The sequence below is a fragment of the Hyla sarda genome, chromosome 2 (assembly GCF_029499605.1).
Source record: "Hyla sarda isolate aHylSar1 chromosome 2, aHylSar1.hap1, whole genome shotgun sequence".
In the NCBI taxonomy this organism is placed as follows: domain Eukaryota; kingdom Metazoa; phylum Chordata; class Amphibia; order Anura; family Hylidae; genus Hyla; species Hyla sarda.
This window is the reverse complement of record NC_079190.1, coordinates 284017724-284036692: the sequence shown is the minus strand read 5'-3', so window position 1 is coordinate 284036692 and position 18969 is coordinate 284017724. Positions and strand designations below refer to the sequence as shown.

Below are 18969 nucleotides of genomic sequence, written 5' to 3'. Positions count from 1 at the left end.
AAAAATCTGTCAGACACTTGTGGGGCGTAAATGTTCACTGTACCCCTTATTACATTACATTACCTGAGGGGTGTAGTTTCCATAATGGGGTCACATGTTGGGGGGGGGGGGGGTCCATTGTTCTGGCACTATGGGGACTTTGTAAACACACATGGCCTTCAATTCTGGACACATTTTCTCTTCAAAATCCCAATGTCGCTCCTTCTCTTCTGAGCATTGTAGTTCGCCCGCCGAGCACTTTACATCCACATATGGGGTGTGGTCTTACTCAGAAGAAATGGGGTTACAAATTTTGGGGGACTTTTTTTTCCTATTTTCCCTTGTGAAAATTAAAAATATAGGGTAACACCAGCATTTTAGTGAAAAAAAATTATTTTTTTCATTTTCCCATCCAACTTTAACAAAAATTTGTCAAACACCTGTGGGGTGTTAAGGCTTACTATACCCCTTGTCACGTTCCGTGAGGGGTGTAGTTTCCAAAATGGGGTCACATGTCAGTATTTATTTTTTTGCGTTTATGTCTGAACCGCTGTAAAATTAGCCACCCCTGTGCAAATCACCAATTTAGGCCTCAAATGTACATGGTGCGCTCTCACTTCTGAGCCTTGTTGTGCGTCCGCAGATCATTTTACGCCCACATATGGGGTATTTCCGTACTCAGGAGAAATTGCGTTACAAATTTTGGGTGTCTTTTTTTTTTTTTTTTTTTCCTTTTACCTCTTGTGAAAATAAAAAGTAAAGGGCAACACCAGCATGTTAGTGTAAAAAAAAATGTTTTACACTAACAGGCTGGTGTAGACTTTTCCTTTTCATAAGGGGTAAAACGGAGAAGAAGCCCCACAAAATTTATAGTGCAATTTCTCCCGAGAACGGAAATACCCCATATGTGGCCCTAAACTGTTTCCTTGAAATACGACAGGGCTCTGAAGTGAGAGAGGGCCATGCGCATTTGAGGACTAAATTAGGGATTGCATAGGGGTGGACATAGGGGTATTCTACGCCAGTGATTCCCCAACAGGGTGCCTCCAGCTGTTGCTAAACTCCCAGCATGCCTGGACAGTCAGTGGCTGTCCGGAAATGCTGGGAGTTGTTTTGCAACAGCTGGAGGCTCCGTTTTGGAAACGCTGCCGTGCAAGACGTTTTTAATTTTTATTGGGGGGGGGGGGCAGTGGAAGGGGGGGTGTACATGTAGTGTTTTCCCCTTTATTTTCTGTTAGTGTAGTGTTTTTAGGGTACATTTGCACTGGCGGAGGCTTACAGTGAGTTCCCTGCTAGGAGTTTGCGATTTGGCGAAAAATTTCCCGCAGCTCATACTTGAAGCAGAAAACTTACTGTAAACCCGCCCGTGTGAATGTACCCTGTACATTCACATGGGGGGGGCAAACCTCCAACAGTTTCAAAACTACAACTCCCAGCATGTACCAAGACCGTGCATGCTGGGAGTTTTACTTTTGCAACAGCTGGAGGCACACTGGTTGGAAAACCTTCAGTTAGGTTCTGTTATCTAACTCAATATTTTCCAACCAGTGTGCCTCCAGCTGTTGCAAAACTACAACTTCCAGCATGTACTGATCGCCGAAGGGCATGCTGGGAGATGTAGTTATCCAACAGCTGGAGGGATCGCAACTACAACTCCCAGCATGCTGGGATTTGCAGTTTTGCAACATCTAGAGAGCTACAGTATAGAGACCACTGCAAATTGTGGCCCTCCAGATGCTGCAAAACTACAAATCCCAGCATGCCCTGACAGCAAACAATTGTGTGGGCATGCTAGGAGTTGTAGTTTTGCAAGATCTGGAGGGCTATAGTTCAGAGACTACCATATAGTGGTCTCAAACTGTAGCCCTGCAGCTGTTGCAAAACTACAACTACCAGCATGCCCAAACAGCTGTCTGGTCATGCTGGGAGTTGTAGTTTTGCAACATCTGGAGTGCTACAGTATAGAGACCACTGTATAGTGGTCTCGGACTGTAGCCCTCCAGATGTTGCTAGGCAACTTACCGGCTTCCGTCAGATCCAGGGAGCCTGCTACACGACATGCCCCCCGACGCCAATCGTCGCCTGCAGGGTAAATGGACTCCGGCGCCGGTCCTCTTCGGTTTCCCCGTTCTGCCCCGCCTATTGTGGGTGGGCAGGACGGGGAAAATGAAAGTTAACCCCCCACCCCCGATCTGCTATTGGTGGTCGCGTCTAGACCACCAATAGCAGGGATAGGAGGGGTGGCACCCCTGCCACCTCACTCCTATCCCTTCAGGGGGGTCGTGGGTGTCTTGGACAACCGCAATCCCCCTTATATTCCGGGTCACCATAGACCCGGAATCGCGCGTGTGATTTCACTTGCGATTTGCGGCGATTGCCGACATGGGGGGTCTGATGACCCCCCTGGGCATTTGCGCGGGGTGACTGCTGATAGAAATCAGCAGTCACCCCGGTCCAGTCCCGACCCGGCGCGCGGCAGGGACCGAAATTCTCACTGACGTATGCGTACGTCCTTGGTCCTTAAGGGGTTAAGAGTCCCTTGACTCTAGGCATATCACAAAGTTGCTGCACCAGATTTATTACGGTGGCCCATGCTGTTAAGTCTTGTACTTTAATTATTGTTGATAGTTAAAGGGGTATTCCAGGCAAAAACTTTTTTTTTTATATATCAACTGACTCCGGAAAGTTAAACAGATTTTTAAATTACTTCTATTAAAAAATCTTAATCCTTCCAATAATTATTAGCTTCTGAAATTGAGTCGCTGTTTTCTGTCTAACTGCTCTCTGATGACTCACGTCCCGGGAGCTGTCCAGCTCCTATGGGGATATTTTCCCATCGTGCAAGGGATATTCTCCCATCATGCACAGCTCCCGGGACGTGACATCATCATTGAGCAGTTAGACAGAAAACTTCAGAAGCTAATAACTATTGGAAGGATTAAGATTTTTTAATAGAAGTAATTTACAAATCTGTTTAACTTTCCGGAGCCAGTTGATATATATAAAAAAAAGTTTTTGCCTGGAATACCCCTTTAATACGATGTTTGTCTTTTACTGGTCAAACAATATTGACAGACATTTATCAAGTGACTACGCAATTTTTCGTGCGACATTTTGACTGGAAAGCAAGAAAAGACAGTTTTCCAAAACGTAACTACGTAGTAATAATTTTAAAATGGACTACGGGTAGTCTGGTATTTATTAACTGGGACAGTCGCAACTGCGCAATTATAGTCGCTACAAGGTTAAAAATTGACTAAATTTTACTCCAGCTCAAACATGGAGCAGAAAAAGCTACTACCAAAGTAAAAAAGAAAAAATTGCTTACGTGAAAAATTTTGCAACAGGCTGAAACCAGTTGATAAATAAGTCACACATAAGCAAAAAATAAGTTTAAAAAAATTACTAAAAAATACATAAGCAAACATTGATAAATGTCCCCCATTAAGACTGAACTAGAAACCAAAGAGTTTTATTTTTTACATATGTGATAAACAAGATAAAATAATTGACATTGCTATATTATTTCAGAACCTCTCGGCTACAGAGCCATCTAGTGGCACTAGACATACTTTAGACAATACACAACAAGAGCCATATTTATCAAAGTTAGTGTACCTTACTTCAGAATGTTGCACCCCAATTTTGGTGCAAAGTGTTGCTACCAAGCAAAGTGCCAGAATTCTGGCATGTTAGCAGTAGTGAATCTGCTCGTGTCTTTTCAAGTCAGTCGGTTGTTGTCAGTTTAGAGGATCTGCCTTGTCCAGCATTAAAGGGGTTATGCAGGAAAAAACTTTTTTTTTATATATATATATCTCTATCTATATCAACTGGCTCCAGAAAGGAAACGCCCAGTTTAGAAGCAAATCCCCATAGCAAACCTCTTCTAAACTGGGTGTTTCCCGAGACACGTGTCATCAGAGAGTACTTAGACAGAAAAGAACAACCTTAACTTCAGAAGCTCATAAGTACTGAAAGGATTAAGATTTTTTAATAGAAGTAATTTACAAATCTGTTTAACTTTCTGGAGCCAGTTGAGATATATATATAAAAAAGTTTTTTCCTGGAATACCCCTTTAACCCCTTAAGGACGCAGGACGTAAATGTACGTCCTGGTGAGGTGGTACTTAACGCACCAGGACGTACATTTACGTCCTAAGCATAACCGCGGGCATCGGAGCGATGCCCGTGTCATGCGCGGCTGATCCCGGCTGCTGATCGCAGCCAGGGACCCGCCGGCAATGGCCGACGCCCGCGATCTCGCGGGCGTCCGCCATTAACCCCTCAGGTGCCGGGATCAATACAGATCCCGGCATCTGCGGCAGTTCGCGATTAAAATGAACGATCGGATCGCCCGCAGCGCTGCTGCGGGGATCCGATCATTCATAACGCCGCACGGAGGTCCCCTCTCCTTCCTCCGTCCGGCTCCCGGCGTCTCCTGCTCTGGTCTGTGATCGAGCAGACCAGAGCAGGAGATGACCGATAATACTGATCTGTTCTATGTCCTATACATAGAACAGATCAGTATTAGCAATCATGGTATTGCTATGAATAGTCCCCTATGGGGACTATTCAAGTGTAAAAAAAAATGTAAAAAAATGTAAAAGTAAAAGTAAAAAAAAAGTGAAAAATCCCCTCCCCCAATAAAAAAGTAACACGTCCGTTTTTTCCTATTTTACCCCCAAAAAGCGTAAAAAACATTTTTTATAGACATATTTGGTATCGCCGCGTGCGTAAATGTCCGAACTATTAAAATAAAATGTTAATGATCCCGTACGGTGAACGGCGTGAACGAAAAAAAATTAAAAAAGTCCAAAATTCCTACTTTTTAAATACATTTTATTAAAAAAAAAATTATAAAAAATGTATTAAAAGCTTTTTATATACAAATGTGGTATCAAAAAAAAGTACAGATCATGGCGCAAAAAATGAGCCCCCATACCGCCGCTTATACGGAAAAATAAAGTTATAGGTCATCAAAATAAAGGGATTATAAACGTACTAATTTGGTTAAAAAGTTTGTGATTTTTTTTAAGCGCAACAATAATATAAAAGTATATAATAATGGGTATCATTTTAATCGTATTGACCCTCAGAATAAAGAACACATGTCATTTTTACCAGAAATTGTACGGCGTGAAAACAAAACCTTCCAAAATTAGCAAAATTGCGTTTTTCGTTTTAATTTCCCCACAAAAATAGTGTTTTTTGGTTGCGCCATACATTTTATGATATAATGAGTGATGTCATTACAAAGGACAACTGGTCGCGCAAAAAACAAGCCCTCATACTAGTCTGTGGATGAAAATATAAAAGAGATGATTTTTAGAAGGCGAGGAGGAAAAAATGAAAACGTAAAAATTAAATTGTCTGAGTCCTTAAGGCCAAAATGGGCTGAGTCCTTAAGGGGTTAAAGGGAGATGCTCTTTGTAACCCATCTCTGTTCTGACAGACGTGAGGTTCTCCCCCTTTACCCTCATATAAGCCTGGAAATCTCTAAAAGGGTTTATGAATATGGGTTTAATTATTTAGAGAGAAGCTTTTTACAATCTAAACAGTGCAGGGCAGCTGCAGGGAGTTCAAATTCCTGTGGTTGTCCAATACCCAAACTGTTAGTCTGCTGGAAAAATAACTTGCCTACAGCAGCTTGCTCTGTGATCTCAACTTGTAGGTTGAGCAATGTAACTACGGTAATATTTTCTCAATTGTAATGCCAATGTGTGCTGCCAAACTACAGTACTTGCAAAGATGTAGTTAAACATGCCTCCTTTCATAGCCTGTCAATTATAATATATTTCTTTCAATTTGTAGGTGTTGGTGGAATGAGCGTTGCATGTGTCTTGAAGAGGAAAACAGTTCTCTGGCAGGACTCCTTCAGCCCCCACCTGAAACAGTACACAGAAGGCACCCTTAACCACAACATGCCCGTGGTCCTGACATCTGGACCGGTGGGCCAGCAGCAGCCACCACAGCACCCAACCCATTCTGCACTGGCTGCTGGCCCCCATGCTAGTCCTGTTGGCAGTTCTATGGGTGTGGCTGGACGCTCTCAGGACGATGCTATGGTAGATTACTTTTTCCAGAGACAACATGGCGAGCAACTTGGGGGAGGTGGAAGTGGTGGAGGCGGTTACAACAATAGTAAGCACCGTTGGCCGACTGGAGACAATATACATGCGGAACATCAAGTAAGCAATCTAATTGGGAGGGGTGGGCAGCAGTTGGACTGCCTGTGACCTTGAAAATGGAGACGTGCACATGTGTTGTCACTTTATTCTTTCCCTATGGGAGCAAAAAATATAGCCAGATGCTGTACTTGGCCATCTCTGTCAGCTCCTATAGTTTGTGAAATGTATGAATAAATTGACAACTTCTGTGGTCACTCAGTATTTATTACTGTTGCCATGAAGTAAAGACAAAAATGCATTGTGGGATAAGTGGTTTGCCCGCAAAATAGATCTTTCCTTACTCCATTTTACTTTGTGCATGAAGATAGTCTGGTACAGTGGATAGGGAGATACTGTTTTGTGACCAAACCCATTAAGAGTGGACTCCATTATTCTGCTGAATTCTGGAGCACATTTTATTGTGCAGTGTCTGTAATTCCTTCAGGACATATGAATATATTGACAAGTGAGTGTTACCATTCCTGTTGTCAATTAAATATGTCCCTACCCAGAATCACTATTCTATCGGTGCTGTCAGCAGGAGACTATACAGTGACACATCCTGAGATGGGTAACACAAAGTTGCCAATTTATTCATGCATTTCAGGAACAATGTCAATAGTAATATGCAGCATTCTAAGAAAGTGGTTTAGAATGTTTTGTTTTTAATAATATCCAAATATTAACTTAAACAGACATATCAGGACTATTGAGGTTTTCTTTAAAGTAATTGTCTCCTTAGATATCTGTTGAATACCTGTGCTTATTTTAAATATGTGAGAAGGTTTTTACAGAAGACATTCAACAATACACTGTACATTTAACATAGTTTTCCTCAAGCATCAACTGGATAAGTCCTTTCCAGTTTAGAAATACACCTGTTCACTCTGGTTTAAATTTTATATTTTATTTTCAGAGAGCAGAAAAATATTGTGATTGCAAAAATGGCATAAAATAACAATTGCTCACATAAATTTCAGGTCAATGCAGCTACTCATTGCAAATCTTTGCTTAGTGGGCTGCAGTGAGAACATGTTCAGCTACCCGCATAACCACTGCCACCAGTCACTAGTCTTAGCGGTGTGGCAATAGACCACTGAGACCATTTATTAGCTGAAGCGGTCATGTGGGTAGTCTGGCTTAAAGACGACCTGTTATAACTCTGAAAATAGTACAATAACCAGTATATAGCTTAGGGGGAGGCTGATCACATCTGTTTTACAGCATGGAGATCGACCCCCCCTTTGCCTAGTTCTATGCCTTTGTAGTCCCCTCTGACTGATACAATGAATCCATCAGATGGGAAAACTGTTTTCATATGGGCTGAGTTCTGTGCAGTGACTGTTTTAAAATGCACGCTCCCGTACAGTCACTGCACAGAACTCAGCCAAACAGAACCCACATGAACGTGAAGTTCCGCCCATCTGACAGATTCACTGAATCAGAGGGGGCTACAAAAGCCTATAACTCAGCAACATGGGGGCCAGTCATCATGCTGTAAATAGGTTTTTATCCCCTATATGGCTCTCCCTGTGCATGGAGCTGTGTCGACCACTGCACAAAGCGGTGGTCGACATGCACCCTCATGCATCTTTATGGGACAACCAGAGAAACACAAAAACTGCTCTTTGGCTATCCCATAATGATGTATCAAGGGCACGTTCTGACCCACTCGGAAAACCCTTTTTCCAATTTTTTATTAATTATTATTCCTTTTATAGGTCCGTTCTATGGACGAGTTAAATCATGACTTTCAGGCCCTTGCACTTGAAGGAAGAGCAATGGGAGAAGTAAGTATTTAATCTTTTGTGAGCTGAACAATTGATTTGTCTGTCATCTGTTCAAATTGTATATACACAGTTTTATTTTTACAATATTTCAACATTTGGAGAACAGGGTATATATCGCCACTGGGTTTTCTTGAAGAAAAAGTAGAGTAATGCGTATAAAGATAACCAAGGACTATACATTGAGCCTTAACACTGTGAATTGAATAACCTTGATTTAAGACTCTGATATGGCGATAACACTGGGCCTACAGTCTTTTTTTCCCTCAGAGTTGAAATTAAAACAGTAGTGGATACAAAAGGCAGCACCGAAAAAACTCAAGTGTGAAATATTTTTCATAAATAGAAACCCCTATTGTTAAGAGGACAGATATACTTTTCTGGGTCAGCTCCATTGGGGGTCACAGAGACCGTGGGTATATCTTGCTGTCATTAGGAGGCTGACACTTGGCAACAAAAATAAAGTTGGCCGCTCCTCGCAGGATATACCACGCCTACTGACCCTGAGCTAATCAGTTTTAGCTTAGTTTCAGTAGGAGGCAGACACAGGTCTGGCATTCTCCAGACCTGGTCTTTTTTTTTTCTTTCTAGCTTGGGCTTGTTTAGATTTTTTCTCTCCTTTTTATATCTTGTTTTTAAGGGGGGGGGGGGGGGGTTCAGGAGCATGGTACTACCTGTTCCCCCATATGCGGCTAAGGGGCACGGGGAATAAAGTATGCACAATTAACCCCTTCCTGCCAAAGGCCAGCACTTGGGGTTGCACCTTGTGTCCAGGTCCCCCTAACTTCCCTGCTCGTCCTGCTGTTTCAGCCTGATATGACGCGGGTGACTATAGCTGGCTGAAGACATCTTAGGTGAGTGTGTACAGGTTATGGTGAGTATGTTCCTACCCTTCTTCCTCTTTCCCCATCCTTCCCTTCTTCCTTCACCGTTTTTCCCCTGTCTCTTGGGCTTTCCCTATCTTTTATTATGTGCTGGGACATGGCTGTGGCCTCTGGGACTCTCAGCCTCCGGGATAGTTGGGGTAACTGGGGCAGCTACATCCCCTATTCCCCCCCCCCCCCCCTCCCAACACTGCTTACTTTTCTGGCGCATCTCATGTCGGGCATCAATATTTCAGACAGCCGGTCCTCCACATAGTTGTCCCGGCACGCCGACCGTGGTCCCTACTTCTGGGCTGCAGCAGGTCCTTTTTTACTTTCTCTTTCACAGCTGTTCGCGAGTGGCTGGGAGGGTATTAATTGAGGCTGCGGCCTGCTCCAGAATTAGCTCTGCCCTTCTCCGTTACTCTGCTTTTTGGGAAGCGCCTTGAGATCTGATGATGATGATCATATCCGAAGGGACTGAAGGTAAAAGCTGTCTGCTGCCACAGAACAAACCTTGTCGATCCGATCCCCGTTGGAAGTCATCTTCCTTTCGGTACTTCACATCGGGTCGGCCTTCTAAGCAAGCGCCCTCCCAATCGCACAAAGCTCCCTCCTTCAAGGAACTCCCTTCCTGGAAGTCAGATAGGGGGCTCTGCCTGCCTCATTCTGGACCTCAAACTGCTTAACCGCCACTTGCTTCTGCACCATTTACACACGGAGTCCCTACGCTCAGTGGTTACGTCCATGGACCAGGGGGAGTTTCTTTCCTCCGTAGATATCCTCGACGTTTACCTGCACATCCCCATTTTTCCGGCCCATCAGCGGTTTCTCCGCTTTGCCATCCCTGCAGGTCATTTCCAGTTCATGGCTTTTCCTTTTGGCTTGCCCATGGCTCCCAGGGTATTCACCAAGGTCATGGTGGCCGTGATTGCTATCCTTTGCGCTCATGGGATCTCTCCTCCCTTACCTGGACGATCATTTGATCAAGGCTCCTTCATGTCCCAAAATTTGGGGAGCCTTCATCTCACGGTTCAGACCCTGTCCTCCTTCGGCTTGGTGATCAACTGGGAGAAATCCAGCCTTTCTTCCACTGTCCCTTAATTTTCTGGGTCTCCGGTTCGACACAGCTGCTGCCCGTGTTCGTCTTCCGCTAGACAAGCGGCGCTCCATATCGGAGGGTGTCCATTGTCTTTGGCGCCCCTCTCCTGTTCTGATTCACTTTTGCTTGGAGGTGCTGTGCTGGATGGTGGCGGCCATGGAGGCAGTTCCTTTTGCCCCGTTCCGATGTCGCCCTCTCCAGCTGGCCATTCTGGCCCGGTGGGACAGGCACCGTTCACTCTGGATCACCAGATTCTTCTGCCCCTCTCCATTCATCGGTCTCTTCTGTGGTGGCTTCTCTCCCCTCCTTCTCCAAGGGCGGTCATTCCTCATCCTCCATTGGCAGGTCGTTACGACCGATGCAAGTCTCCTGGGTTGGGGAGGTGTGTTTCGGGACCGAACGGTCCAGGGTCGCTGGTCCTCTAAGGAGTCCCACCTCCCCATCAATCTTCTGGAGCTCCGTGGCATTTTTCTTTATCTCCTCCATTGGGAGCGGGTTCTGCAGGGTCGTCCTGTTCGAGTCCAGTCGGACAATGCCACGGCGGTGGCGTATATCAATCGCCAGGGTGGCACGCGCAGTTGCTCAACAATGACTGAGGTCTCCAGGATTCTGCTCTGGGCCGAGACTAGAGTTCCCTCCATCTCTGCGATCCACATACCGGGAGTGGAAAATTGGGAAGCAGACTTTCTGCGGATCCCGAAGAGTTGTCTCTCCATCCAGAGGTGTTTGCGCAGATCTGCGATCTTTGGGGGACCCTGGACATGGATCTCTTCATGTCTCGCCACAACATACAGGTTCCTTGCTTTGTCGCGAAGTCCCGTGACCCTCTGGCTGTGGACGCGCTCGTGATCCTTCAGCCTTCCTTACCTTTTTCCTCCTCTCCCTCTCCTGCCCAGGGTTCTGAGGAAACTCAATGCGGAGGGCGTTCCCTCCATTCTTTGTGATTCCGGAGGGTCGTTGCAAGGTCTTCCAAGGCGACCATTTCTTGGTGGATCCGTTCTGCCATCTCGGAATCTTATCGTCGTACTGGGAAGGTCCCACCTTTTCGGGTCACTGCACATTCCACACGTTCCGTTGGGGCTTCTTGGGCGCTACGCAATAGGGCCTCGGCCTTACAAGTCTTTAAGGCGGCCACCTGGTCGTACTCGCACACTTTCACTAAATTCTACCAGGTGCACGCTATTTTGTCCGCGGATGCTGGTTTGGACCGCAAGGTGTTGCAGGCGGCAGTGGCTCAGTCTTCTGCCTGATTCTGACTTGGGTATTTTTCCCTCCCCGGGGACTGCTTTGGTACGTCCCATGTTCTCTGTGTCACCCGATGGAGCTGACTGAGAAAAGTAGATTTTTTTTATTTTTTTTTTATGCTTGCCATAAAATCTTTCTCGGAGGATCCTTTTGGGGGACACAGCACCCACCCTTTTTGTATTTGTTCCTGTGGTACGGTTTTCAGTTTTCGTTTTTTTTTGTCTGGTTCCCTCAGACAATTGCTGGTTTCTTTCTGTCGGTCCTCTCCTACTGCATTGAGACTAAACTAATTAGCTCAGGGTCAGTAGGCGGGGTATATCCTGCCAGAAGGGGCCGACTTTCTTTTTGTTACCCATGGTCTGTGTCCCCCCAATGGATCCTCCGAGAAAGATTTTACGGTAACCTTAAATCAACTTATCAGTGCTATGCCTATGCATAGCACTGAACAGTGTTGGCAATCTAATGACATAAAAAATGTAAAATGGTGTTTATAGAATAAAAAAAAAACTGAGTAAGCCACTCCCTTAATAAAATGTAAATCTCCCCTTTTTCCCATTTTACCCCCAAAAAAGTGTTAGAAAAAAGAGGTCTAAAATTGCCTCACATCACATTCCAAAAATGTATGTAAAGTGACTTAAAGTCAAATATACCCATAAATGCCACCAATAAAAACTACAGATCATGGTGCAAACCATTAGCTCCCAAACATCCCTGTATACAGAAAAATGAAAGTTATAGGAGGTCAATATTGGGCAATTTGAACCATGCAATAGCTTTACTATGAAAATACACAACGTTTAATTTCACAAAACCTTTTACAGAGGTTCCCCTAGTTATTGTTTTCCCCTAGTCTTGTGTTTCATTTACTATAGAATAATAAAATCTCCCTTTCTACAATATGATTAGCTCTTTGATGGTAACTTACGTTTTATGTGGATGATAGAACATCTTTAATACTGCTTTAAAGCACAGTAAAATGCAGCCTGTGTGTGGAAACCCCTAAGCCTGCCTTTTTTTTCTTTTTTCATTTAAATCTTGTGCCTGATATTATAAGGCTTAACCTCTACTTTTAAGTCCTTGTCTGCAAATAATCCCTGTACTATTAAACTTTTATGTAAAAGGAGGGTGAAATCAATTTAAGGGGTTAATAATGGGTGTTCCTACCATTTTGATGACCATTATGAACATGTTTTCCTCAAAAGCAACTGTTGCCTGGCAAAAAATTTTGGGAAACAGATGACTCAAACAAGGATGGACCAAAGGGCATTTTTCTGGGGGATCAGTGGCGTGAAAGTGCATGGGGGACATCAGGTGAGTGCATTTTTAAGGTCTGATTTTCATAAATGTATTTAAAGGCTTGTAGTTGCTTCAATATTAAAATGTAGAAAGAGGCAATAGGAAACTTACAAGCGGCACTATATACTGAAGTAAAATGTCAATGCTCAGTGCATACACAAGGCATTCTCTGTTTTTTTTTCTTCTTATTTCGCATGGGATTTTTCTTTAATATTAAAGTGGTTATCCAGATTGAAAAAAATATATCCCCCATCCAAACAATAGGGGGTAAGTGGCGGATTGCGTGGTGTCTGACCATTGGGACGCTGCGTGATCTCCTGCACGAAGCAGAAGTGCGTCCTCCATTCATCTCTATTGCATAGCTGAAGCCCTGTACTTGGGTATCCCCTAACTCTCCCATAGAGATGCATGGAGTGGGCGTGTTGAACAGTTTTATGTGGTGGTTGACACACTTCCGTGCAAGAGGAGAGCTGGGGCGTAGGGCAGGAGATTTTGGGAGGTCCTAATGGTCAGACCCCCTGCAATCTGACACTTATGCCCTATCCTAAATAAACACCTACAAGTATGCGAACACAAAGTAAACCTCCAAACAAAATACAATTTTAAAACTGATAATTTTTTATATACAAAAAGGCATTAGAAACACGTATATGGGATCACACAAAGAATTGAGAAAAAATGCATGCATACTAAGATGAAAGTCCTAATATTGTAGTCAACTGTGTGTGGTTCAGTATTATGCTACAAGATAAAGATGAAAATAAAGTGCAAAAATAAAGCATGAATATGCACAAATTTCAGGGCCAAATAGCTCCTGAATAGAACATGTGAGATTAAAAAAGATACATCCAAATACAATATACCGTGTGTATGTATATATAATTAATATATATATATATATATATATATATATATATATATATATATATATATATATATATATATATAATCGAGTATAAGCCGAGTTTTTCAACACGATTTTTTGTGCTGAAAACACCCCCCTCGGCTTATACTAGAGTGAACTCTCTGCCTGTCAATCCCGGGCCTTCTTCATCCAGACTACCCCCCCCCCCCCCCCCCCGCCCCCTTTAGTTTTCTACTCGCCTCCCCTCGGTGGGAAGGAAGGGTGAGCTGGTCCGGGCCATCTATGCTGCAGGGACCGTCCAGTGGGGAGGGTTAGTCGTTCCGGGCTGTCCATCTTCACCGGTCCCGGACTAGTGACGTTGCGCATGAACCTCCCTGTGCGTCATCGTCAAGGCAACGTCACAGCCCGGAATGACTAACCCCCCCACCGGACAGTCCCTGCAGCATAGATGGCCCGGAACAGCTCACCCTTCCTTCCCACTGAGGGGAGGTGAGTAGAAAACTTAAGGGGGGGGGGGGGGGTCTGGATGATGACGAAGGCCGCAGTGGTCTTCAACCTGCGGACCTCCAGATGTTTCAAAACTACAACTCCCAGCATGCCCAGGAGTTGTAGTTATGCAAGATCTGGAGGTCCGCAGGTTGAAGACCACTGGATTGACAGCGGGTGATGATGACGTGGGGTCTGGATGATGACGGGGGGGGGGGGGGGAAATGATATATTTCCCACCCTAGGCTTATAGTCGAGTCAATAACTTTTCCTGGGTTTTTGGGGTGAAATTATGGGCCTCGGCTTATATTCTGGTCGGCTTATACTCTAGTATATACGGTTGTACAAAAAAGACCAAAGGCTCATGTGTGGGACAACTGGGTGTGAGTCCTGGTTACTGTAGCTACATTTCTTATATTACTGTCTTTAGGTCGCTGCTGCAACTTGGCAAACCTGGTTTGGTTGCACTAATACACTTTACCTGCACATGAGCCTTTGGCCTTTTTGTACTATATCGTATTTGAATGTATCTTTTTTTTTTTAATCTCACATGTTCTATTCAGGAGCAATTTGGCCCTGAAATTTGTGCATATTCATGCTTTATTTTTGCGCTCTTCATTTTTAACTTTATCTTGTAGCATAATATTGAAACAGACATACAGTTGACTACAATATCAGGACTTTTATCCCAGTATTCATGTATTCTTTTCTCCATTCTTTGTGTGATCCCTTATATGTGTGTTTAATGCCTTGTTTTGGAAATCAGTAAAGATTTCAGTATTATTAAATTTAATTTTGTTTGGAGGTTTAGTTTGGTGCGTTCACACACTTGTAGGTGTTGTTTATTTTTGTATTTTTTTTTTTATAAATCTCCATTGCATGTACTTGATATTGGAGCCTACACTGGGGAAGGATTCTATAGGTTAAATACTTATACCCTGTCTTGTGAACAGGAGATAAATTTGTCTAAGCTGGACTACTCCTTTAAAATACTTTTAACAAAGAGAATAAAAATATGTTTTTGTGCATTGTGAAGTTTACTTGTTTAATAATGCGTTTTGCTTGTATCCATCCTTTTTAGATCACTCTGTTTCCCAGCCCATCATGGTCCAGAGGCGGCCAGGTCAAGGATTTCATGTTGGCAGCGAAGTAAACTCTGTTCTCTCACCTCGGTCTGAAAGTGGTGGTTTGGGAGTCAGCATGGTGGAGTATGTCCTAAGCTCCTCTCCTGGAGACAACTGCCTGAGGAAAGGAGGATTCGTAAGTGCCTCTCCCTTAATACAAACAAGGGGGGCCCTTCGATTGCCAAGATATAGAAAGATGCAGGTAAAAACAAAGGAGGCTGCAGTCTCATTGAGTCAGTATCTGAAATAAAATGTTGCTGGCTTTTACGGATAGCGTTTATTGATGACCTACAAAAAGCATATTGTTCTTGGATTGCATTGAGTTGACATATTTAATGGTAAAGCTCCTGAAATAGTTTGAGACTGCAGCTATGAGTAGTTTTTGGCAACAAATTTTGCATTTGGTGCCTTCTAAAGATGCATGATTTTGTTTGTTGGTCAAACAATAGGTACACGAAAGGGGTGTATTAAAGGTTCAGTTACGTAAGGTCCTTATTGAACATTTATTTCCCAGATTAAAATGGATGATATTGTCAATTTATTAGGATTTAACATCTTCCCTTTTATTTTAGGGCCCTCGAGATCCAGAAGGAGATGACCATGAGAAGGGTGATAAAAAGAGCAAAGGTGTTTATGAAGGGGACAAGCTTGGAGACCTGAAGGAGGAAGCAGATAGTATGGATAAGGCTAATGGGCTACCTGTACAGAATGGGATTGACAGTGATGTAAAGGATTTTAGGTGGGGCCCTGAAACATTTACATGAACAAATTGTGTGCACAATAATAAGCATTTAAAGGGGTTGTTAGCCCATTTTTTAATGGCCCACAATGTTTTAAAAATACCTTATCAATCGCTTGGTGTTCCTGTTTCAATGCTGATCTTTACTTTCTGGTCCCTCTTGAACACATACATGTGACTACTGTGTCTCATCACAGGTGACAGGAAGAGTATGACTTTTTTATTTCTGAAGTACAGACTGTTGACATTGAGGTCATAGCTAGAGATGAGTGAACTTACAGTAAATTCGATTCGTCACAAACTTCTCGGCTCGGCAGTTGATGACTTTTCCTGCATAAATTAGTTCAGCTTTCCGGTGGGCTGGAAAAGGTGGATACAGTCCTTGGAGACTCTTTCCTAGGAATGTATCCACCTTTTCCAGCCCACCGGAGCACCTGAAGGCTGAACTAATTTACACAGGAAAAGTCATCAACTGCCGAGCCGAGAAGTTCGTGACAAATCGAATTTACTGTAAGTTCGCTCATGTCTAGTCATAGCTTCTGTTTTTGAATGATCCTTGGTTTCCTATCTTGTTGCTCTTAAGGTGCTCAAATATGCCTGAGTCAGGATCTTGTATTTGTGAGACAAATTCTTTTAAGGGTCTATTTACAGGAACAGTATCCTGGGCGTATTAGATTTGCTACACAGTCTGCAAGATAAATAACTATGTATCACAAAAGATCAACAAAACAAAATCTATGTGCTGTGGTACACTACTACAGGGCTTTATATCTTATAGTGACAGGTCTGCTGGGCTTGTAGATTAAGCACAAAATGTGTTCTGGTTAGTAGCAGCTAAGACAAAATACAGTGAACACAGTTATGAGTCGCATTGTTTATAAAGGATGAGAGCACTGCTCTGGCCTCAGTACTGCTTCCTGCCTCCCCTTATATATGACCAACAGCCACTGAATATAGAGTCAGCTAGGTAGTAGCTGTCATGCGCTAGTCAGTAGAGAGGCATTACATAGGCGGGAGAAGTTATCTTTGCATGTACATGCAGGTCCTCTTTGGCTGGAATCTGCAGTACAATATTCTGATGCTGGGTTTCCTTTTTTTTCCCCAGCACATATTACACAGTGTAATATACAACGTACCTCCCATGATTTTACTATCTAAAATGCATTTTGTATGTCTTGGAATTTTATTAGATGTCACTTATTCCGTGCTAAAAATGGGTCATCCATAAAAATTTTTGCCCTATTGAATGTGCATCCAGCAATACTCCAAAATACTGTGAGAATGTGCCAGAAATCTGAGGCAACCATTGGAATTTCTGCAGCATATTTCACTGCATCTTTTTAACACCTTAAAGGACATCTGCAGCATGATTAACACTTATCCCCTATCCACGGGATAGGGGATAAGTGTTTGATCGCGGGGGGGTCCGACCGCTGGGACCCCCTGTGATCTCCTGTACGGGGCCACGGCTGTCCCATGCAGGGGGCGTGGCGGCCGCAGCATGACGTTGCAGGCGGCACGCCTCCTCCATACATCTCTTTGGGAGAGGCGGGGAGGCAGCGTTTGTGCCTCCCCGTCTCCTCTATAGAACTGTATGGGGACGGGGAGGAGACGGGGCGTCACCGTCTACCTCTAGGTCGACGCTTCGCTCCTTAGCGCTCACCATGAGCGCTAATGGCGGCGCCCCGTTAGGGAGATCGCGGGGGGGGGGTCCCAGCGGTCGGACCCCCCGCAATCAAACACTTATCCCCTATGGATAGGGGAAAAGTGTCATACCGCTGCAGTTGTCCTTTAAGGACCAAGCCCATTTTCACATTAAGGACCAGAGCGTTTTTTGCACATCTGACCACTGTCACTTTAAGCATTAATAACTCTGGGATGCTTTTACTTTTCATTCTGATTCCGAGATTTGTTTTTTCGTGACATAGTCTGCTTTATGTCAGTGGTAAATTTTCATCGATGCTTGCATAATTTCTTGGTGAAAAATTCCAAAAGTTAATGAAAAATTGGAAGATTTTGGGATTTTTTTTTTATCTTTGAAACTCTGCTTATAAGGAAAATTGACATTCCAAATAAATTATATAGTGATTCACATACACAATGTTTGCATCAAAAAGTTGACATGTTTCTACTTTTGGAAGACATCATAGGGCTTCAAAGTTCAGCAGCATGTTCTTGTAGACCCAGTTTTTGAAATTTTTACAAAGGGTAAAAGGAGAAAAAGCCCTCCAAAATTTGTACCCCAATTTCTCTCGAGTAAGGAAATACCTCATATGTGAACGTAAAGTGCTCTGTGAGTGCACTAGAGGGCTCAGAAGGGAAGGAGCGACAATGGGATTTTGGAGAGTGAATTTTGCTAAAATGGTTTTTGGGGGGCAGAAAAGCAAAAAAAACATGGCACACTATTTTGGAATTTACACCCCTCAGGGCATGTAACAAGGGGTACAGTGAACCTTAACACCCCACAGGTGTTTGATGACTTTTCGTTAGTCGGATGTGTAAATTACATTTATTTTTCACTAAAATTCAGTTTTTCCCAAATTTACCATTTTTACAAGAGGTAATAGGAGAAAATGCCACCCAAAATTTGTAACACCATTCACAAGGAAATACCCCCATATGTGTATGTAAAGTGCTCTGGGGGGGGGGGGGGGGCACTACAATGCTCAAAAGAGAAATAGTCACATTGAGCTTTTGGTGAGTGAATTTGTTTGGAATGGAAGTCGGGGTCATGTGCGTTTACAAAGCCCCCATGGTGCCAGAACTGTGGACCCCCGCCCCACAAAACATGCGACCCTATTTTGGAAACTACACCCCTCACAGAATTGAATAAGGGGTACAGTGAGCATTTACACCCCATTGGCGTTTGACAGACTTTTGGAACAGTGGGCTTTGCAAATGAAAAATTTTATTTTTGATTTTCACAGACCACTGTTCCAAAAAATCTGTCAGACACCTGTGGGGTGTAATTTCTTACTGCACCCCTTATTACATTCCGTGAGGGGTGTAGTTTCCAAAATGGGGTCACGTGATGGTGGGGGGGGGGGTTGTTGGGGGTCCACTGTTCTGGTACCATAGGGGCTTTGTAAACACACGTGGCCTTCAATTTCAGACACATTCTCTCTCCAAAAGCCCAATGGAGCTCCTTCTCTTCTGAGCATTGTAGTTCGCCCGCAGAGCACTTTACATCCACATATGGGGTATTTCCATTCTTGGAAGAAATGGGGCTACACATTTTGGGGGGCTTTTTGAAAATGAAAAATGTAGGGTAACACCAACATTTTAGTGAAAAAAAGACATTGCGTATATGCGCTAT

At 43.7% G+C, this 18969-nt stretch overlaps 1 protein-coding gene across 7 annotated transcripts in view; it reads left to right on the top strand.

Annotated features, from left to right (window-relative positions):
* The window catches only part of PUM1 (pumilio RNA binding family member 1), a 60735-nt gene that overhangs the window by 16068 nt on the left and 25698 nt on the right, over positions 1 to 18969 (top strand). For 5 of the 7 annotated variants that reach the window (XM_056557302.1, XM_056557301.1, XM_056557298.1 and 2 more), the window contains exons 2-6: positions 5791 to 6167; positions 7868 to 7936; positions 12346 to 12454; positions 14872 to 15116; positions 15487 to 15653. In XM_056557302.1, the coding sequence (XP_056413277.1) occupies positions 5802 to 6167; positions 7868 to 7936; positions 12346 to 12454; positions 14872 to 15116; positions 15487 to 15653 (956 nt within the window). In that variant the 5' untranslated portion in view covers positions 5791 to 5801. The remainder of the gene's footprint in view (positions 1 to 5790; positions 6168 to 7867; positions 7937 to 12345; positions 12455 to 14871; positions 15117 to 15486; positions 15654 to 18969) is intronic. The other 2 variants (XM_056557304.1, XM_056557303.1) reach the window with 1 other exon arrangement.